We start from the raw sequence: 23,792 nt of genomic DNA on the forward strand, positions 1-23,792 counted from the left end.
ATATATATATATAATAAGAATAAAACAGTATAAGCTGTGTTTCTTTAGGGCTCAGTTTAATCTTGACATTAAATCAGACAGGAGGACAGAGTTTAGGTGAGATGGCACCAAAGATGTGACACCTTTCACCACACGATGGCAGCACAGAGTCTGTTGCAGCTGCCATGTCTTCCTCCACCATTGACTGTTGTTTCAGCCCCGCTCTGACGTGAGTAAACCCTTAAAAGACGGGGGAAGGAATTTATGAACAGCGGTGGCCGTTTCCTCTGAATATCATCACACAGATTGATTGCGAGTTGAAGGTGGATCGCATCGACGTGGCAGCTGTAGAATTAATTTACTCAAGCAGTAGGTTTTGATTTCCTGTGATATTCCTTCAGAAGGCCATTAATCCCTTCAGCTGGGACGGGTCCAGCAATGTGGGGGTGGGCTGAGGAGGGTGGGGTGGTGGTGGTGGGGGGGGGAGTGAGGGGAGAGCAGAAGGAGAGCTCAAGTACAATCTGAAAGGGGAAAAGAGACAGAGCACAAGGAAATCATCCTGATACCTTTCAACCAAGGTTGTCCTAAATGAGGATAAACTGTTCCTCTGCCCTCATCCTAATGGCCCATGGCAGAGACTGTCACCATCACCGCCACCCCCCCTTCAAGAAAGGCGTGACCTAATCTCTGGCGTTGGTGCACCCTGCCATGGAGCACCTGCAGGTTCATTTTCCTGAGACGCAGGAACATTTATGTAAGTGAAATGTGCCTGGTAAGGGCTTTGGGTCTTGAGTGTATCCGGCAGGCTGGGGACCAGGCGTTTTGGAAACTGCACCACAAAATCACATCCCCTATCCTGTCAGCGTGCTCTCCTGAGGGCCCGATGCCAGTCCCCACCCTGTGATGCATGTCCATATGCCGGGTGTATTAGCTCGGAGAAGCTGTGGAGAATCGCACCAACAGGGATGGCCATCTGTCCTCTTACAGATATAGCATGGACTCTGCAAGCGCATGAAGGCAGGGCTCTTAAAACATTTGGTCCATTATATCACAGCGCTATGATGAATGGGTTTTACAGGGGCTTGTCCTATATAAAAGGCAGAGCTAATTATGTATATAGCTTTCCAGCATGGGGCAGGGGGGGAGGCAGCATCCAGATCACCAGGGACCAATAATTTGTTTCTTACAATGGTCCTTTTTCTGTTGGTGACAGAAAAAGTTAAAATGCTAATACTATGCTGTTAAAATACTCCATTAGGAGTAAAAGTCCTGCATTCAAAAGCTGTTTGGGTAGTTTAGATTTCATATATCGCAGCAATATTTACATATTTTATTTTGTGTTCTAAAAACTGGACATGGAAAAAAACACGTAAAGTAACTCAGGTAAAACAAATATACAAAATAAACCCACAAAGATTAAAGTTCCCCTCCTTCCTCCCTTCCCACACCCTCAATGGCACATGGGTAAAGTAAAAAGATAATATAATATATATAATATTATTTACATACAAATATATAATATCCGGTAACTTTCTGTAGTGATATTGAATTATTTAGTGTACCTTAAAGCTACATTTTAGAAAATTTTATTTTGTTTTTCATCTAACATTAAGCTTTAGGCCTAAGAATAAATAATTTAACATAATACGTTTTTTATAATATGATAATAAAATATTTCAAAACAAAATATGTCCCTATGGATGCACGAGTTCTACAAATAAACCTCCTGTGTGTATTTAGGAATGTTACATGGATAATTACTGCGTTTTCAACACATCCAGAGATTTCATCATCATTTATCAAGCAATTATTTATATTCAGAGAAATGATACAGTGGTGGAAGAAGAGTTCAGACACAAATAAAAGAACCAATTCTCTATTAAAAGTGGGCGCTGCATTTAAAAAGTGAAGGTACATTGTTATTATCAGAACTTAAAGGTCCAGTGTGTAACGTTGACGAGGATCTATCGGCAGAAATGGAATATAATATTCGTACGTTTTCATTAGGCCAGAACGGACAAACCAAACACAACCACCGTAGTTTCGCCTGCATGCTTGGAAGGTGAGAGGTATTCAGTTGGCATCTGCAACTTCACCACTGAATGCCACTCAGTCCTACACACTGCTCCTTTAAGTAGCTTCAACTTTGAGCTATTTTTCTTTACTCAAATTAGTGTCGCAAAACAATGTTTTCTTTATTTTTCTCTCCCTTTAATCATCTCACAACCCTCAGATTTATCTTGTGGAGGGGAACCTAGGTTGGTATCTGCTGCACTCTAATACTACACTGAATATAAAGTAGTTAAAGGACCAGTGTGTAGGATTTAGTGGCAGTGAAACGTACAAAATAACACGAAAGATCTAAACTGCAGCCAGTGTTTGGTTTGTCCGTTCTATGGTAGAAACATGGCTGCCTCCTCAGAAGACTTCCTCTGTAGATAAAAACTCCTTCTAAGGTTACAAATGATTATTTTCAGGTGATTACACACAAATGAAAACACACTTATGAATATATATATATATATATATATATATATATGAAATATTCATGGGGTGGCAGATAAATATGCTGATTTAATAATTAATCTTTACCTGGAAAAGCCCCCAAATGAAGATATTTAACTCAAAAACATTATTAGTAAAGCAGAATATAGAATAATAATAAATAAATTATTAAAATAAAGTGTTTTATTTACAAATCTGCACACATTTTTCTAAATACATGTCTTTTTTCATTGAACTCAAACATACCACTTATTCTAAAATGTACCTTATTCTCAACTCAAAACTGGAGCCAGCCCTTTAGATCCTCCTCAACGTTACACACTGGACCTAAAAGACACTTACAGCCACATTCAGCTGCAACCTTCATAAACAGAGGGCGTCTCCTCTGACACGGGGAACGGGATCGTACAGGACCGCCGTCGACTGGTTTTAATGGGTCTGCATCTGGATCTGGATTCCTCTCACAGCTCAGTGAGGACAAACAGGAAGGCAAATCATTCTCGTCAGTGAGGGAAGACAAACAGGTCAATATGGCCTATCAATAATGAAACAGAGCAGGGATGCGTGTTGTCAGGCCTCAGATGGAAGGGCAGCACAGGTTATACAGAGAGTTAATCAGAGCATTCATGTCTTAAAGTGGTATTTCACTTTAAAATGCTAGTTTATTCATTCTGCTATCTCAAGTTTGTCTTAAAATAACACTCACATGCTCGTATGTGCATTGAAACTGTTCTTGCTGGTCCCTCCAGGTATATGAAAACATGAATTTGGTCTCTTTATTAAAGGTACAGTATGTAATTTCTGCCACTAGGGGGTGAGAGGAGGAGGTGTTGTCTTCACCACCATTGGCGTCATTGCAGTCAGCTTCTCCCGCTTAGGATTCCTTCAGTGTTCATGGTTCAGGAGGTTTCTACCGGGAGCCCAATGATCCACAGAGGTCTCCTCCTCTCCAACACAAACAGACCCGCTGGATAAACAGTCAATGTATGACAGCTTCTGACAGACAACCACAACACTGCGCAGCACAAAGGGGCAGCCATCGACAGTCCACCGGTGAAACAGCGTTACCTGAATAAAGTGACAGATTTCTCTGAGTTTGAACATTGTTGGAAACATTTGGGATAATGTAAGAACTCAACTCAACTACATATATAAGATAGGTTTAGAGTTTATAGATATTTTAATGTAGAAATGTTACGTATTAGAACTTTAATGTGAATAATAAAAGAAAAATACCTGGAAGCAAATATTTCTACTATTTTATGATGAAAATTGTCCCTTTTCTGATGAATTTGTGTGGTATTTTATTTAAAAAAGACAAATTGGTGTTGATATTTAATATATAAGTTACCAGCTACAACATACAGACCTCCCATCAACCAGTCAGACAGTTGTAACCACAAACCTAAACATTACACACACAATTAAAACAAGTTGTCAGCAAGTAAAAAGAAACAGTGAAGTAGTTAGTGTGTAAAAGTATGTACATAATACAATATAACAACAATATATAGAAAATAAGACATGTATATATATTATAAATACAAATGAAATGTCCACATCCTGCCATTCTGACAGCCTCAGCATTGACAGTCTGTATAAAAATAACCTAATTATTGTAAAAATATGCACTTTCTTTTTTTAATGCTGTGAAATAACACGCAGCTTTAAATCCATTCCAGAGAACACATCCAGAACATGTCGGGCGGCGTTGATAAGCGTTATTGGAGCTCATCTGATGGCGTTGTGGGGGTGAAGTCAGAGGGAAGAGGAAGGGAACCGGCGCTGTAGATGACAAGGAAAATGCTTTTATTAAAAGAAGTTAGGAGAGATGGAGGAGAACGGGGGTGGGTGGGTGGGTGGGGGGGGATTCAGGTTTACAGAACATTAAACAGAAACGTGACTCCCTGGCGAGCAGACATGAAGTCTTCTTCTTATAAATCGAGGAAAAAGCAGGATGTTCAGTGTTTTTTGGATACCGGCACATCCAGACTTTTCCTTTTTTTATTTTTTCCCTGCTTACCACACACACACACACACACACACACACAGAACCATCATAAAATAACCCTCCCACACAATGTACCATCATGTAATGCATACATTACCTACACTGCAGAACACTTTATTCCTAAAGTGTGTGCTAATGCGAATGAATGTTGGTCAAATCACGAAGATTCACAAATGTAGTTGCAGTGTTTGTTTTTATGTCCCCGCTCTGTATGAAATAACGGTCCCAGGTCTGTAAGCAACCAGGCTACTCTCATACCTCCTCTGTTTAATCATTACAAAGCACTCCAGCACTGCCCCAAACACACAGTTTACAGTACACAGGCTACATATATTTATATAGAAAGAAACAGTGCATGATAGCCAAGGTGGGGCGCTGCATCTCAAATCAAGTGTTATGCTTAAAATAAATCCATATCTGTAACAAGCAGAGTGTGAAAAATCAATCAAGATCAATGTGACAGGGGATTTTGTGGGAAGTGTTGCTATGGAGGAGAATGGGGGAGAGAGAGAGAGAGAGAGAGAGAGAGAGAGATAATAAGGCAGCTTCTTCCCTGTAAACTGCAGATTAAAGTGACCTCTGGACCCGTGCCTCTGATGTTTCCCTAATTACCTTGTCTCGCCGTGCTGATAAACGGCCCTGAGACAGTTTTCCTGCACTGCTGTTTACAGGAAACTGACACGGTGACGAGTACTGTGACCGAGCCGCACTGCTGTCTGTGTCACAGGATCGGTCTCAGCCGAGGACAGAACCAGTAGAGCCTGAGCCCTACCTTCTTCTGATTCTTCTGCAGCTGCTTTATATACAGTCTACAGACTATGGTAGCCACGTATATGATGTTCTGTGACCATGTTATGTGACATAAATCAAACTTTTCCCATTTCAGTGCTGACGGCCCGGCAGGATACTGTGGTGCTGTTGGGCTCAGGATCTCTGCTGATACCAAATCTAATATAATAATATAATATAATATTTATGATATATATATAATATAATATATTAGTTTTAATGATTAAAGGACTTCAGACTGCAGAGAGACTCAACGTCTCTCTAAACATCATTATAACCTCCACGAAGGAGGATTCATGGCACCGCTTTCTAATGCTGCTCACAGTTTAATTTCATTGTGTGAGTCAGGTACCAACAAAGTACTGAAAACAAGCCTGCGGTGCACAAAGGGGGGCAACAACCGGTCAGTTTGTGTTGTTAAGTATTTACAAGAATACTGTTTACTTACTAAAAAAATAAAGTCATTATAAACCTACATTATAAAGTAATTATGTTCATACAATATATGTACTGTACGGCTTGTGTCTCTGTGCTGTTTCAAACCATTTAAAGGACCAGTGTGTTGGATTTAGCGACATCTAGCGGTGAAGTTGCAGATTGCGACTAACTGAACACCACTCGTGTCTTTATTTGACGACCTGGGAATGAAAACGGGAAGTGAAGTGAGTCAGAGACACTGGAGACGGCGCTCCGTTCATTCATATAAAAGCTGTAAATAAAACACCTGGATCAACACAGACCAGAGACTTCCTGTTTAGCTCCAATTAAACTGGGATGAATAATTTAATTCTAGACTTAATAATAATAAAACCAAGAGAAATTAAATGTTAATAAGAGTTATTGATGTTTTTTTATTAGAAAACACAACAATGAAACCTTAGAAAATAAATTTTTAATATTTTATTATCTAAAATGTGTCTGTAAGTATTTTTTAAATTGTAATCCTGCTAAATAATCCCCATTTTTACTGAATGTATCTGTAATCTGATTACTTCTTTTTTGCTAACTAGTGGATCACAGTTACTTTTTTTTCTAATCTGTTACTCCCCCAAAAGGATTGAGACCATTAAAAAACGCGGATCCATCATTTTACAGCTGCGTCTTTCACAATATGACATTATGTGAACAATTAGTTTTGGGGGCGTCACGTGACAGACGGTTACAATTGTCCCTTCTGGGCATTTCTGCCATCTTAATCCCGCCTCTTAACCATAACTGACCATTATATCTATTAATTTCTGTTATTTTTATTTTATTTTCAAGATAATTTGTTAAATTTGACACAATTTGTGGCCACCGTAGTTCCACACACACATAGCCCGTTCTCATTCCCACGTCGTCAAACACAGATGCGAGTGGTGTTCAGTTGGTTGGAAGCAAGTGTAAAGGAGAAAAAAAAAAAAAGCCCTTATCTGGAGCCAGTGTTTGGTTCATCCCTTCTGGGCTCCCATAGAAACATGGCGGCCTCGTAGAAGCGACCCGCTCCCTCTGCAGATAAAACTCATTCTAAAGCAACAAACTGTCCCCAGCTGATTAATACACGAATATAAAACAAACCCTGTTAATATTATATTGTAGTTTCTCCCACTGAGTCTGACACCCTGCAGCCTTTAACGCAGCAGCTCCCGGTTCGTACTTCGCGGGCTCCCGGTGCATGTGGCCCGCAGCCTGCACGTCAGCAGCGGGGAGATCAGCACCCTGGACAGCGGCTGGACTGCTCCATAATAACGCAGCCGGAGCTCCTTCCCTGCCCAGCTGCCGGGAGCGCGGGTGGGAGACAGCGAGGGAGAGAGAGAGAGAGAGAGAGAGAGAGGCGCATCACCCACCGGAGGAGGAAAAAAAAACACAGCGACTTGTTTACAGGATGATTTTTGTTTCTTCCTCCTCTCTTTTCTCCCTGTTCCGGAAGTAGCTGCTGCGTTGGTTCAATCTCCGAGCCGACCATTTCGAGGAGGAAAAATCAGCGCCAGCAGCATCATCACCTCCATCGATCTGATCCAATAATCAATACCATTACTGCTGCGTAATTGCTCTCGGATGCGAAGACATCTCCGTGCGTCTTCCCCCCGTTTTTTCTCCCTCCTTTAGTCAGAGAGAGAGAGAGAGAGGGAGAGGGGGAGAGAGAGGGAGAGAGAGAGAGAGAGGGTGTCTTTTGTTATTCCGCCTCTCTCTGACATTTGTGCGCGCCGCGGTGTGTTTTTACGGCTCGCACCGACATGCTGATGGACACGGAGCGCAGACGGGGGGACGCGGGGCTTTCGGGTGTTTTCGTGCCGCCGTGCCTCCAACCGGGCTCCCGAAAATGAACAGGATTGTGTTGGTGCTCACCTCGACGCGGATTGTCGGGCTGAATGGGACGGATTCACCGCGGATCAACCAGAGGCTTTACAATCAGGAGATGAAATAGAGAGAGAGAGAGAGGAGGAAAAAAATGGACCATGATCTGACGCTTGGAGAAGCTACAGTGAGGGACAATAACATATAAATAAGAGACAAATCAAACTTCCATTTTCATCCTCAGCAGCTTTATTTTTTTTATATTTTTAGGTTTTTTTTGGATTATGATTCTCGACCAGAGTCCCAGATGTGACTGTGTGGATGGCATGTCGTTGTGTTTTACAGCCCAGCTCCTGTTTCCTGGCTCCGTGCTGCTCTCTCTTCCTCTCGTCCACTCTCTCGCAGTCTTCTGCTTTGGGTAGCAAAAAAAAACATGTAGGCTATTTTTTGCTGCAAGCCCAGTTGCATCTGAGAAAAAAAAGGTGTCTTTGAGAGCAGCAGCAGCAGCAGCAGCAGCAGCAGCGGCGGCGGTGGTGGTGGTGGTGGTGGTGGTGCTGGTGGTGCTGGTGGTGGTGGTGGAGGAGAAAATGGACCAAAACCCGAGCGAGGTGTCATGTTTTCTGGGGTGCGGTGGAAGATGCATCTAAGACGGCGTTTGCTGAGTTTTGTTTGAGTGATGAATATTGAGGAGAGTGTGTCGGCCAGCTGAAAGGGAAAAATCTTTCATCCGCATTGGCTTTAGACACACATGCCATCAGTGGGGCGAGAGCCTTTATTTCTCTGGATTTCCAATAAACAGGCTGCTTATTGCTGGAGATACAAGGCCTACAATAAAACAATGAACACATCGGGTGTATGAATAATAATAAATAATAATAATAATAATAATAATAATAATAATAGAAGGAGGAGAGAGAAAGATAAAAACACTTCATTTATTTATTCCAGTCTGGCGGATTCTGTATGTAGCCAAACATGTTCAAGTATCGGATCCGCATGTTTTTTAACGAACTGAAGGTCCTGGTGTTTATGCGATCCGATTCGAGACAGTCCGGCTCAGACACAGAGAGACGGTCCACAACAACCATGCGAGGTCTGGGGATGGGCGGCTGCGGTTGGCCGCCTTTCGTCGACTGCCATTCCCGGGACGACGAGGAGGAGTACTACGGCAGCGACCCGCGGCCCCGGAGCCTGGCGTTTGAGGACAAGGAGCCCAAGCTGCAAGTGGGCCTGGACGCCGTGTCTCTGGCCAGCACCGCGAGCAGCCTGCGGACCCCCCAGTGCCGGATCTGTTTCCAAGGCCCAGAGCAGGTAGACGTGCAGACAGACAGACAGACAGACAGACAGGCAGATTGTGTTTTTGTTTCTGTGCTGCACAGAAGCCTTTGTGGTTTTTTCCTGCATGCATGAATTGTTCCAGGTCAGAAGGATTGTTCTTTTTTTTAGGGAAGTTTAAACCAGCACACTGGGTTCTGTATTGTAATCTGCCATTTTGATTTGTGTGTGTGTGTGTGTGTGTGTGTGTGTGTGTGTGTGTGTTATACAGCAAATCACAAAGGGGTCTCTGATTCAGTGGAGCTACTACAACCATCCTGTCCTACATCTCTCTCTCTCTTCCTTTCTTTCTTTCTTTCTTTCTTTCTTTCTTTCTGCCACCCACCTTCCCCCTTTCAAAAACAATCCAGGATTAATCTGAGGTTGTAAAAATAAATCTTATTATTATTATATTTATATTTATTAGGCCCCAAATTTGCCTCATAGAGCTTTACAGCATGGGGGCACCTTCTGTCCCCTTACACCCTGGATTCAGAGGCAAATATTTGTGTGTGTGTGTGTGTGTGTGTGTGTGTGTGTGTGTGTGTGTGTGTGTGTCTGAGAAGGTGATTGCTCATTGATCTGGTTATCTAAATAACACTGTTTTCCTAGCTAAGCTAATCAGTGGTGGAGAGGCAGCAGTTCCCACACATCTGAAACCCGGCCAGCATAGCAACAAAGAAAGTTAGCCAATTAGGTCTGCAAGGATGACAAATAGAGTGAGAGGGACTGAATATGCATGAGTCACAATCATTTTGTAAATGTAAATCAACTGCCCCCCCCTCCTGGTCTGCATGTGTCACAGAACAGGATGATCAGTTATTGATCTGGTGACAATGGTGTCGACTGTGGTGATAAATGACAAGTTAAATGAATTTGTCATCCGTTTCTATTCCTATTACTTTTTTTTCCTCTTTTCTTTCTCCCCCGTTTGCTTGATTTCTTTTTCCCGGAGCTCGAAACAAAACAATAAAGTAGTGCATCTCTTTTTTTTTGGTCTGTGGCCAAATGTTGATCTCACCAGATGTGCAGAAACCTGTGCCGCCTGGCTCAGCAGGTAGTCCTGAAGTCTGAGATAATTAGAAACACTGTAAATCCTGTAGGAGCACAGATGGATATTACCATTTAGTCACTTCCCTAAGATAGGCGTATAGTGTTATTACAGCCCATGTGCTAATTTATGACATCTGCCTTAGAGTTTCTATTGTGAGACATAGTAAACTGGAGAGCCACAGGACGGAGCATAAATCAGTTCAGACTTGTTTCGGATACGAAAGTCGTTTGATGGCGCAGACAGGGATCGACCCCAGGTTGCTATCTTGCCCACTCAAACATCCTTTCCGTTAATAAAAGGTTGATGTTTTGGAGCTTTGGGCTCTCCGGCAAGGTGACTCATCGTGCAACATGGCTCTGAGCTGCCTCTTTTAGCTACAGACAAAGAGCAAGCAAACAAAGCACTGAGGGAAAACCCTGAGACTACACTACTACATCAGCTCCTCACTCTCACATTAGCTTGTTGGTTGTTCTGTTGGGTTTTTTTTTTTTTTTTTGCCTCCACAGCACTCAATTTTGTAGTCTGTGCAAAGGTAAAGTGCCTTATACCTCCTCGGGTGCAGGGTGTGGGGTGGAGGGGAGCACACGTTTGCCATTTTATTGTTATTTCATTATTCAAGCAGGTCTCAACAGGGGCCGGGATCATGTCGCTGTCAGCGAGCCAATTACCTACAGACATAATCACCTTGCTCTGTGGGCCGCATTGAGTAGGAATCCTTATTAACTGTCTGTCAAAGGCGTCAGTGTGTGCCACGGTACGGCAGCCGGGCCCCTGATTCCATTTAACGCTGTCTGGATTCACAGAAGTGGTGCCAGAGCCTGCTGGAGGGGCCGGCGGCGTTAGGTTAGCATGGAGAATACAGTGTTGAGGTGAGGAGGGATGGAGGTGGCGGCGGAGGTGGTGATCACCCCTGCCTGCCCTTTTCACTCATAGTGCCCAACAGCGTGTTTCCACAGTGACACACAGTCTGGAGCTCAGGCGGCACTTCCACTGCAGAATTATTGTTATTTTATTATATTTTGTGTGTGTGTGTGTGTGTGTGTGTGTGTGTAAAGGTTACAGCTGAGGAGGAACACCGTTTTCTTAGTCATAGAAGTGACACAGTAAATTAACACCTTCATGCTCTGTGAAGTGGCCTCGAGGGACTAACCCACGCCAGATCACCCGAGCAGGAAGTGTGTGTTTGTGTGCGGCGAGCTGCCTTTGTGTTTGTTGGAAAGATGCCTGTTGTTGTTAAAGCAGGAATATTTGAAAAGACCAAAACCAGCAGTGAATTGATCCAACTGAAGAGTATCGTGTGTATCCAGAGCTGATATCTTATTCCTCTGTGCCATAAGCCTCCAAATTACACGTACAGTATGTAATTTCTGCCACTAGGGGCTCTCTCACATCAAAACAATAACAGAAGATGAAGTCTGATGTGGTGGTGAAGCAGCGTGGGATCATGGGAGGTGTTGTCTTCACCACCATTGGCGTCATTGCAGTCAGCTTCTCCCGGTTAGGATTCCTTCAGTGTTCATGGTTCAGGAGGTTTCTACCGGGAGCCCAATGATCCACAGAGGTCTCCTCCTCTCCAACACAAACAGACCCGCTGATTAAAACCACTAAACACACTGAATAAAGCAGTTCCACCTTAAACACACTGAATAAAGCAGTTCCACCTTAACAATCACTGCTTCTCCCACGCTGTTGGACAGACAAAGGACGTCCCGGAGGGGCTGCGAGCCGAGCTGCTGCTAACGTTAGCTCAGCTTGTTTCTCTGATAACTTAAGATCCAGACGTCCGATGACTAAAATCCTTCATCCGGTTCAAATCTAGAGTTAAAAAGCACCAAGATCTAAACAGTGGATGGTAACAATGTGGCTTCAGACTGGATCAACAGTCAATGTATGACAGCTTCTGGCAGACAACCACAACGCTGACGCAGGCACAAAGGGGATATGACGCCATCGACAGGCGACCGGTGAAACGCAGCGTTACCTGAATAAAATGACAGATTTCTCTGAGATGGAACATTGTTGGAAACATTTGGGATAATGTAAGAACACAACTATATAGAGAACATAGAGCTAGAGTTTATAGACATTTTAATGCAGAAAAATTATATTATAACGTTATAATGTTACATATAAGAGCTTTAAACGACACGATATTTGTTTGCGTCCTCCACAATGACACACAACACTTTAAAAACCTAAAAACTAAATCTGTTTTATGATGTGACAACGCTATAGTTAAGGTTTGTTTTAGGCAGAAATACAACTTAATTATGTTCAGAAAAACATTTTGGGTTGGGTAATAAATAAAGTACTTTGTTATCAATAAGGTAACTTTTAGTAAAATTACAGTTTGTGTCAATGAAGCTCTGTTTGTGTAGAGTTACACTTATAATAACACTTTTAAAGTCTGTACAGGAGGATTACGTTACTGCCAGTTGTGTGGTTGCTACTGGAGCAAGTTTAAAAATGAACTATTAGTCATTTAGACACAAAAGGTTGAAAAACACCACAGTTACCCTTTAAAATCCGATGTTTTGTTAACACGTTCACCCTCACCAACCACCAGAGGGCTCTGTTACTCCTACTGTCGTTTTCTTCTATAAAACACTGACGAGCGTCGCCGTTGCTCTGGGTGACATCTTCCTTCATTATCCTGAACTCTCACACTGCACTTTATTTGGACCCAATCTCACAGACTCTCACTCACTAGAGCGCCGAATGTGGATTCATCCGCTCCTGAAAATAGTCCCCCAACAAATGTAGTCCTGTAAAATGAAACGTCTGCTGAAAACTACAGTGAGCAGCTGTTTAGGGGAAATTATTTAATCTGTTTTTAAAAAATGAAACTATTTGTGTCTTCAGTAAGAACCACGTTGCTGGTTTTCGTCATTTTATACGATTTGATGATAAAATTACCGTCCTTATCCTTTAAAATGTGAAAGTAGGTTAATTTAAAGTGTGCTGTTGCTTTACTGTCGACACAATATAACTCCACATGTTCTAGTTTAATCTGAGCGCGTCCTACTTGTCCAGATGTGACCTTTTATGTCTCGTTCTGTGTTCTGCTCCGTGTCGCCTTCAGGTACACAGGTTGCCTCCCAAATGGGAAAACTTCAGAATGGAAGAGTTACACACACACACAAAAAATGATTTTAATTCCATCTTTATTTAGTTAATTGAAGTTGGATTCAATTAGATGTGACTCAGTTTGATAAATTTCATTCTATTTGCCCCCCAGGATCTCCGATATTAAAGTATTACTGGAAAAGTTGAGCTTATTAGAAAAACTGATTATAAGTACTAACAACTGTGATAGGCATCCATCTCTGAGTTTGTTAGATTGAATGTTTGTGCTCCATAGTTTCCTTTGCATTATATATATAATTAACCTCATTTGAGCAGAACATTTTTCCTAAAGGTTGTTTTGGAAATACAAAGTAATTACATTCACTAAACTTCATTCACATGTTCCTGTGATCTTCAGATGATCAATATTTGTGAACATCAAACCACAAACTCAGATTTTTATGACTTCATACTTCATAATTGGATGCATATGCAGAGAAAACCCCTTTTGGTCTCTTATTCATCATTAATGGAGCAGCTCCAGAAAATCAAGTTCCTCTTGATTTTTAGATTTCAATGAGACAAAAATCATCAGACGTATCACATTTAAACAGCTTCTGTTGGAGGTTTAACATCATAATCACAGCTTTTAAAGGGTTTTTGTTTTTATTTTGTTGGAGTTGATTGTGACATTAACGCTCACACAGGAGCCTGAACACACACACACACACACACACACACACACACACACACACACACACACACACACACACACACTCTTCTCCTCGACTGCTTGGCATTTTAGAAATGTTTGCTTTCATATGGTTTTTATTTAGTTCCTCATATGCTTCTGACCTTCTCCGTGTTATCTTTATAATGTCAGCAGGCAAGTTATTTTAAAGTTTATGAGTGGCATGTGGCTCATCTGCCAAATCCAATCTTTTATGCGGTGGGACACTCGAAGTCTTTTATTATAAGTGGGAAGGTCAAACGAGCCAGATGGAGGAACAACAGAGTGCAGATGGACAGAAAAATAAATAAAAAATGAAGCAATATTTGTGTCAACACAGTTTTCTGCTGCATTAAACCTGTCGTGATTAAACAGGTAATTCTCTGGCAACTTACTGAAAATATTATTCTGAGTTATCAGTTGGAAATTAAAGATTTTGAGGAGCACAAAACCATTATTTTGAAAGTCACAACAAAGGGAAAAAAAGAAACTAACTAATTCCCATTTCGGAATTATGTGTACAGTCAGTTTATTAGCTATTAGCAAGGTCCCGCTCATAGAGTTTATTATAATAAGTTATTTAACGTTCTGTCATCAACAGTGAAATGTATGAAGTATGTAGAAGAAATATAGGCTACTACTACTACAACTATTAGTAAGCCGTGTTAAATGTACAGTTTGTAATTTCACATCAGAATAATAACAAAAGACAAAGTTTCTACCGGCAGCCGAATTATCTGCAGAGGATTTTTTTGGGGTGGCACAAGAGGGGCAGTGACGTCTGTGGCTCAGCTTTCTAGTCGTTCCTAATATCCACAATTTTCAATACTGTTTTTGCCCAAAACTGCATTAGATTAGCATAAAGTGTGCACATCTGTAACAGAGAGACTCGTTGGTGGCCACAGAACCTTTTTCAGTCAGATATCTTCAGGGATTCAGTTTTTCCATCGCCATAATTAGCTATGTATAAAAGTACCTCCCCCCCCGGTCCCCGTCCCCTCTCTGGACACGCCCCTGGCCGTGGGCCACCTCTCATGGGGGACCGCAATTTTTATCCTCCTCACTCCTTTTCCAGACTTTTCAAATATCAGCAGACGCAATGGATCAAATTCTGATCACAGGAGTTGTGACGCTGTATTTGCAGCCGCTTCTTCCCCAATGTAATCTTATAGGAATAGATATAGAAGTCTTTTTGGGCCAGTGTGCGTCACGTGACGGACGCCATTGCTGTAAGTACACAGTTTGGCCATGATATGAAATTGGCTTCAAAGCCCAGCGATCTTTCCGAGAGCTGCTTTTAGTCTTTATACTAACCTAACTGTCTCCTGGCTCCAGCTTCATATTTAACAGACACAAGAGGAGTGTTTATGCTTTTTAAACTCACAGCTTTAGAGTTTAACACTAACTGGAGTGACACTCGGTGTTTGATGTCTCCGGGATGTGTTAGCTGGGTTAGCTGAGAGTTTGCTACGAGGTCGGCTGAGTTCACTCACAGTCTTCAGCAGCTCATCTCTCCTTCACCATCCTGCCCTTGAAGCCCCACCGCTCCCTGCTGCTGTTGCAGAGTGCTAACATGCCCCTTCACCAGCCGGGCGCTGCATCAAGCTGTGCCCATTCATTGATTTACCCATGATTCACACTGATATCCATCCACAACGCTGCTGTTTCAAAAAGCTTTCATTCAAGTGTGACACACGTGTTTGGACACATATATTTTTATTTTTTCATGAAGTGAAATGAGAACTTTGCAAAACCATGCCATCAGATTTTAAACCATCTGACAAAAAGGATGTTTGACGTTGAAGGGTGATGACAGTCCTTAATGTGCTCATCCTTAATGTGCCAACAGGCGTCAGGTTGTGGACAGACAGTAGGTTTGCTCTGAAAGCCACATTACGGACAGAAAAAGTAGGAGAGAACTGTCTGAATTTTTATTTTATTTTATCTGAAAAGTCTGACGGGAGAAGGTCTTATTCTTGCTCCATATTTATATTTTATTTAAGCTATCTCTTGTGGGATTTATCACATTAACAAGAGATCAATAAGCTTCTATGTGCGCTTCCAGCCGAGGACAACACTCTACGTTTCTGTATCGGCTTTATTTTCCCGTGATAAACCAACACCGGCAGTGAACAGGACCGATAAGAGAAACACAGCAGAGGTGTGTTTAATTGGCGATTGATCCGATCTCTTGCAGAACTGCAGTAAAAATGAAATGTGTCATGTGATGTTGGCCAATAACGCAGGTTCAGCACCTCGATGGCGGTTTACAGTCTGCAGTGTTACTAATGTGGAGATTTAAACTCACTTACTCATCTGTTCTTCCACAGCTAACCGACCTGTAAGCTCTTAAAGCTTCTTTTTTTTTGAATGTCTCCCCTCACATTTAAAACCAAATTCTTGTTTAGTAAATCGTGGTTCAAACATAGAAAGCAGCTGGAATATCTGGAAAAAGAGACTCATCATTTGTTTGCCTTAAATTGTTCGTATAAAGTGTGTGCTGGTGAAAAATAATGTTGTATTAGCATGTGAAATTGGGTTACATCTTTTAAATTATTTATGCTTTGCGTCTTTAAGTTATTAATGATTTAAAGGAATAGTTCATCATTTTGGGAAAATACAGTTATTTGCTTTCTGGTGGAGAGCTAGATGAGAAGATTGATACATTAAATATGAAGCTACAGTCAGAAATTAGCATAGCTTAGCATAAGGAGTGGAAGCAGCTGGACTCTGTGACGATGCAACTGTAAAACTAAATGATTAACATCCTATTCTGTCTGTTCTGTCTCTATTTTGTTTCATAATCAAACAGCTAACCAGCTGCTAATATAATATCTATAAACTCTGGCTCTATGTTCTCTATGTAGTTGAGTTCTTCCATTGTCTCAAATGTTTCCAACAATGTTCAAACTCAGAGAAATCTGTCATTTTATTCAGGTAACGCTGCGTTTCACCGGTCGCCTGTCGATGGCGTCATATCCCCTTTGTGCCTGCGTCAGCGTTGTGGTTGTCTGCCAGAAGCTGTCATACATTGACTGTTGATCCAGTCTGAAGCCACATTGTTACCATCCACTGTTTAGATCTTGGTGCTTTTTAACTCTAGATTTGAACCGGATGAAGGATTTTAGTCATCGGACGTCTGGATCTTAAGTTATCAGAGAAACAAGCTGAGCTAACGTTAGCAGCAGCTCGGCTCGCAGCCCCTCCGGGACGTCCTTTGTCTGTCCAACAGCGTGGGAGAAGCAGTGATTGTTAAGGTGGAACTGCTTTATTCAGTGTGTTTAGTGGTTTTAATCAGCGGGTCCTAACTGGGAGAAGCTGACTGCCAGAACATATTTTCTTAAAAGGTTCCCTTTGCTGAAATGTTCATACAGTGCCTTAAAGGTCCAGTGTGTAACATTGAGGAGGATCTCTGGTCAGAATAATAAGATAATATTCATAGGTTTGTTTTTATTACTGTATAATCGCCTGAATATAAGAGTCAGCGGGTCCTCTTCTACGGAGTCTGCCATGTTAAACCGCTGTGTTCCTACAAACCAACCACTGGCTGTATATACGGCCTTTTGTGTTTTTAGCAAGTTTCATGGCCACTGTTGTTTCTCTAACACAGATACAGTTTGTTGCAATCTGCAACTTCACCAATAGATGACACTAAATCCCACACACTGGTCCTTAAAAGCATTCTCAAGAATAAACTCTGTTGGTATTCGTACCTGCAGGTCTCACTAAATAAACAAGATTTATGTATTTGACGTATAAAATATTTAAATAATATTTGTTTTCCTTGTCTGTCCTGCAGGGTGAGCTGTTGAGCCCCTGCCGCTGTGACGGCTCTGTGCGCTGCACCCATCAGCCCTGCCTCATCCGCTGGATCAGCGAGAGGGGATCCTGGAGCTGCGAGCTCTGCTACTTCAAGTACCAGGTCCTGGCCATCAGCACCAAGAACCCTCTGCAGGTAAAACATGAAGAGAATCTGCAGCACGAACACGCCAACCACAGTGCAGTGGTTCCCAACCTTTTTCTATCACTGAATAAACTGATGACCCCTGACATATTTTATGGATATTTTTAATATTATATTCAATGCAAAACAATAACAGAACAACTGATAAACTGTACACTAAATGTAAGCAGATTATTTCCTACAGAGGTCAGTTTTCTCTGCCTCTAAAACACAAAATTCTGTGTTTTCTTCTGCCTGACACTCGACATACTTACTTTTCTAAAGCCGGGCGAAGGTGTTTATTGGAGAGTGAAGGCTCTAGTAATAGAGCTCATGTTCAGGTCTGATACATTTAAATAAAAATGTATTTTAATACAATTCTAAACTTCCAAAAGAAAAATTTAATCAAATTATTTCAATTTCTTAAATTTTTTCTTATATATTTCTTAAGTCTTCGTTCTTACACCTCTTAAAATCAAGAAGGCCTTGCGACCCCCTGTGAAGCTTTGGCGACCCCTAGTGGGGGTTGATAGGACAGCTTAGTTTAAGATAAACAGGAGAGAGAGAGAGAGAGAGAGAGAGAGAGAGAGAGACAGACAGAGACAGAGAGGATAACACAAAGCAAAGGGCCACAGGTCGGCATCAAACACATGGACGCCATGTAATCAATAAAAAACTGGAAAACAACTTCTGTGAAAAACAAGGCTTCATGCACCATCTTGAGTTACAGAATTTGAGCTGAAAGCTGCTCCAACACTCATACTTTGCTCCCTCAGTCTGACTCAAGCTGCACGTGGGATTCAACTTACAAACACAGCACAGCATGGCTCAGTTCAGGTCGGTTTGGCTCTTAGAACAACGCTCTCTCTTTCTCTGGGATTCGGGGATAAACATCACGTAAACAAGACGGAGATAGTACGTGAATATGTAAACGACTTCTTGACATGCAGGTGAAACACAAAGGCTGTTGTGCTCCGCGAGGTGTAATGTTTTAAAATTCATGAGTGCATCAGACGGGGAGATCTTATCGCTGCTGCTGCTGCTGACAGAGACAGTTTCCTAATAACGTATACGACATACAAACGCTGCCGCATCCGAACACAGCACTCTCTGCTAGAACAAATCTCGGGCCGTCGCTGTGGTGTGAGGACTGTTTGCCATATTGTGCTGACACATTTTCCCTCTGCGTCACTGTCCTTCTGCCCTCCTTTTCAGAGGCGGCCAATGGCTCTAAAACCTATTGAGAGGATGCCATGTGTGTGTGTTTGTGTGTGTGTGTTCATCGTGTACTCATAGATATCTCTCTCTGGTGAGATATAATGTGGTGGAGAGTAACTGTACATTTACTCATGTACTGTACTTATGCACAATTTTGAGGTTTTTATAGTTAACTTTTTCCATTTTTTGCTACTTTAGCCTTTTTTGGCTACATATTTCTCTAAAACTGGGCATACACGGTACGATTTTAGTCCATTTCTGACATGATTTTTGAGCAACACGACTCATTTTAGAGTCGGACTGAATTTAAGCTTTGTCTGGCGTCGTTTGCCTCCAGCGTACCGCGGAGAGTTGAGACTGATCAGCTGCTCCTAAATGGCTGTCGGACATTGTCAGGTTGTCATGCAGTCGATTCCCCAAAAGTCTGTGCCTTTTTTTGTTGCCAAATTCATTAGTATGGTTCACTCCTGAAGTCCGTACCAAGTGTGAACCTGTCGTGACGTCGCCCATCGGTTTGTGGAGAACCGTTTTGAAGCCTGAAGTTTGGCATTATGGTTGTTGCCGTGACAGTTTGTCAGAGCCAGCGGAGGTGACGTACTGCGAGTTGAGCTGCTCTCATTGGCTGCGCGGTTTCGACTTAAATCAATTGAGAAGTTGACTCATTCTCCATTACAGTAAATACCATCGGTTTCTTTGTGCAGCCAATGGAGCTCCCCCTGCTGGCCGTTACGCAGAATGCAGGTTTAAGTTGCAAAATACGCTCAAACTACACACCATCATTCCTTTACTATCTCATTACATGCAATAGTACACAGTACATAGACCTCTGTTGTGTAAATACTGTATATATTGAGCTTATTTTTTGCTTAGAATATTTGTTTCTTCTCACAACCTCTCGTGAATCTTGTGACCCTTTGGAGGGACTCAATCCCTAGGTTGTAAACCACTGGATTAAACTACCTAACAGTTTAGAAAGTAGTTAAAACTAGCTCCACAAACTAGCTCCCATTATTTATATTTTTCAGGCACAAAAACGAGTTGGAATAAAATGACTTTACATGTAAATAGACTGAATTATACTTTTATTTCTTACATTCTTCTGCTCTATTTGTGTGTATGAATAGTGAAACAACCTGTTATATAATAATATTATAAGCGATTAGCACAAAACATTTGTACAGTTTTATAGGCAACTGAGTCATTTTTCTTGTGTTTTATGTTCCTGGCAGCTTTATTAAACTTTGTCAAATTAACAAAATGATGAATCAGATTAACTGAGGATAACCAGCACGTCGGGTAAAGTCAGCTTAAAATGTGACGAACAGAAACAAATAATGAGGAACCAGAACAAACCTGGATTTAGCGACTTCACATCGCTGTTCTTGTACTTTTACTTAATTAAACAATGTGAGTATTTCCTCCATTAACTGACGTTTCTCCCCCCTCCAGTGGCAGGCCATCTCTCTGACGGTGATAGAGAAGGTGCAGATAGCGGCCATCATTCTGGGTTCCCTTTTCCTCATCGCCAGCATCTCCTGGCTCATCTGGTCCTCCCTCAGCCCCTCAGCCAAGTGGCAACGTCAGGACCTGCTCTTCCAAATCTGCTACGGCATGTACGGCTTCATGGACATCGTCTGCATAGGTAAAGGACACACCAGTGGACGCCACGATTACACAGCCGTGTTATAAACAGCGTTAGCAGCAGCAGTTATAGACAGATTGTTAGAAGGATGAAAACATGGTAGCAGGAGAAGGTTTAGGTCAGTTGTTCCCAACTCTAGTGGGGGTCAGGATAGAGAATATACAGAGGATCACAGCATTTTGATTATTTCTCTGAAGAAAACTGAATATGTTTTTTAAAGTTTAGATTTAAGCTTTGAAGATTTGAACGCAAGCTTTATTCACAGATCCTTCACTCTCTGAGAAACAGGCAGCATCAGAGAGAATATAATACAGAATTTGTCAAAATAAGAGGCCTACTAAGTTGTTACAATTGTTAAAAATAAAACAAAACACATAATACAGACAGAGAATTGTATTAAAATATCGGGAAACTCATCTTTGATCACTATTTGCTGAAAATTCATCCAAATCGCTCATTATACACGAACTTCCTGCAGGTATTGTGTTCACTATTTGGGTTAATCAGTTGTTCTGAACTGTTGCTGCTGTGCACTGAATATAATATGAAATATGTCAGAGGTCTTCAGTTTATTCAATGATAGGAAATGGGTCCATGAAGGAAAGAGGTAGGGAACCGACTGCTTTAGGTGATAGAGGACGACCGGATGCATTATGAAACAAGAAGAGCTGCGAAGGAATCAGAATGTGCTCGGCATCAACACCAAAATATATTAATAAAGATAGGTTGCATTATGCAAGGACAAACCGACACAATGATAAAAAAACATGTATTCAGTTCGCATTCTGTCGGTTGTTAAGGTCATACAGAATTAAACAGAAACTGAACTAAGGAAGCAGATGGTGCATAGGTAGGAGATGACAGCTACACTAAAAGCAAAGCAAATTTTGATGATGTGGCGGAGAACAAGAGATTGTGCTTTCTAGGAGCAACCTGGTTGACTGTTCTTGTGTAATTGTGACAACAGCGAGAACAGATGGCATCAGATATCTGCACGCTGACTATTGCCAACTGTCTATTCTCATCCGCGGGCGAGATTGGAAAGTTCCTACCTACGCCGCCGATTGCAGAGCCTCCTTAGCATAATATTTGATGTAAAGCAGTGGAAATTCATTGGCTTTCACGCAACTGTCCTTCACCCTGCCTCTTCTTCTTCTTTCTGCCCAGGCCTCATCATCCACGAGGGATCTTCAGTGTATCGAATCTTCAAACGATGGCAGGCTGTCAATCAGCAGTGGAAAGTACTGAACTATGAGAAGTCAAAGGACTTGGGCGACCCGTTGAGTTCGAGCAAGACGGGGGCTCGGGGCTCTCGCGGCAACCCCCACGGTCTGGCCAGCAGCAGCGGAGGGCGACAGAGCAGGAGGTTAAGAACTATTCTGAACCACCACTGTGGATACACCATCTTGCACATCCTGAGCCAACTGCGGCCCAACGACCCGCGGATCAGCGCCGCCACCAATCGGGAGGTGGTGATGAGGGTCACCACCGTATGAGTGGGACTACGGCATGTGTGATTGGATAGATCTCGTCTTTGTGTCCAGATGTAAATGAGAGGACGGACTTATGGACCTGATATTAAAATACTAAAAGACTTGTTGCGGGCCCCAGGAGCCCGCGGAGGAGCCGAGACAGACAGCGCACACGCTTGAGGATTTCCTCCTCGTGTTTCTTACAACAAAAAGGAAGCCAGACGCTCCTTTTCAATAATTAAAGAACTGATGAAAATAAAGCATTAAAAGACATGAAACGTGAAATTTGAGGGGGGGAAAGTGTAAACAGGCTTTATAACGTAATCCAAGACGATGAGAGATTTTTTCCAGTTCAATATCAGGATGCACAGAGACATTTTCCTTTGATTTGATCCTCTTGGTTTGATTTGTATCTCCTTCTTTTTTCTTTTTTGTTTTTTTTGGGTTTTGTTTGTTTTTTACTCACTTTGATTTTTGTACGGATGTATGATTTTTAGAGGAAAGTCATGTAAACTCCATACATGCCAAGCATTTCCAGACAAGTATGTATAATGATCTTAAAATTTCTTACAAGCTGAACCGATGCTGGTAAATAGACCGAAAACTGAAACAAACAAACAAACAAACAGACAAACAAACAAAGCGAGGGGAACTGAACAATAAGTCATTACGAGTTTTAAAAAAGAGTAAAAAAAAAGCAAAAGAAAAAATAAAACAATAAGATTTCAGTGACACTTAAAACTTTCTGCAATAAAGATACGTATGTACATTTCACAGGGAATTTTGCATGGGTATATAATTTTATTCTTCATCACATAACATAAGCACATGACAAATTTGCTCTATTTCGAATGGTGCTTGCCAAAATAAACACTTTAAAAACATCTGATTTCATTGCACCAAACTTTTTGTCGACATGACAAATGGCAGTGTGTTACAGCTATTTCAGATTGTTGCTGCTGTGTGCTGATTCAGATTTGATAATAAGTAAAACTATTGGATTAAAAAGGGGGATCGGATGATCTCTTACTACTCAGTCTCACTCAGTCTCTTCTTTACTCCACCTGTAAAGCAGCGGTTCCCAACCTTTTTTCCTTCAGGGGCCCCCTTTTCTCTCATCGATTAAACCGACTTAAGTGACATATTATATGGATATTTCATATTATATTCAACGCTTTAACAATAAAAGTACAGAGCGACAGATGAACTGTAAACAGTGAACACAATAACTGCAGGTATGTTGTGTAAAACGAGCCACTGGGATGAATTATGAGCAGATTATTTCCTGATTCCTGAGTTTTCCTGATATTTTTAGGAACTTTTTATACAATTCTCTGTCTGTATTATGTTTTTTTATTTATTTTTTAACAATCACACAGACTTAACAGGCTTCTTTTATGACAAATTCAGTGTTTAGCTTAGCTTGCTTGTTATATCTGTGTACTTTTTACTGCAGGACGATGAGATATCGACCTACTGTGTACATTTTTAAAGTTTTCCTACACGACTTAAAATTGTGGAGGCTGCACGACCCCCTTATGAATCTTTGGCGACCGCTAGTGAGGGTCCCGACCCCCAGGTTGGGAACCACTGGCTTAAAGCATGCATGGTCTGATTGAGTGTGTCGTTGTTTTTCGGGTGTAAATGTAGTGAGCTAATGTTGTTTTATGGGGACATCCTTTATTTTAAATAGCTCTCTTTTCTTTAATGAACTTGTTTAAACTGACTGACACTCTCCCCTGAGGTAAAGTGAAATCACTGGCAAGCAGAGCCGCAACAAATAGTCAATTAA

The 23,792-nt window shown here is 41.6% G+C and overlaps 1 protein-coding gene and 1 long non-coding RNA gene across 2 annotated transcripts; one reads left to right on the forward strand and one right to left on the reverse strand.

The window, feature by feature from the left end:
- Positions 1 to 3,641: 3,641 nt before the first annotated feature.
- LOC127377404 (uncharacterized) lies at positions 3,642 to 7,285 on the reverse strand. Its single transcript, XR_007887680.1, has 2 exons — positions 7,111 to 7,285; positions 3,642 to 4,269 (listed from the first exon to the last, which is right to left on the reverse strand). It is a non-coding gene; the product is annotated as an uncharacterized LOC127377404 (long non-coding RNA).
- On the forward strand, positions 7,271 to 23,036 carry marchf9 (membrane-associated ring finger (C3HC4) 9). Its single transcript, XM_051425242.1, has 4 exons — positions 7,271 to 8,872; positions 17,525 to 17,680; positions 20,336 to 20,528; positions 21,696 to 23,036. Exons 1-4 carry the CDS (start codon positions 8,537 to 8,539, stop codon positions 22,022 to 22,024), a joined length of 1,014 nt encoding a protein of 337 aa, XP_051281202.1. The 5' UTR covers positions 7,271 to 8,536; the 3' UTR covers positions 22,025 to 23,036.
- Positions 23,037 to 23,792: the final 756 nt, after the last annotated feature.

This window comes from Dicentrarchus labrax, unplaced genomic scaffold (genome assembly GCF_905237075.1).
Source record: "Dicentrarchus labrax unplaced genomic scaffold, dlabrax2021, whole genome shotgun sequence".
NCBI classification, from domain to species: Eukaryota; Metazoa; Chordata; class Actinopteri; family Moronidae; genus Dicentrarchus; species Dicentrarchus labrax.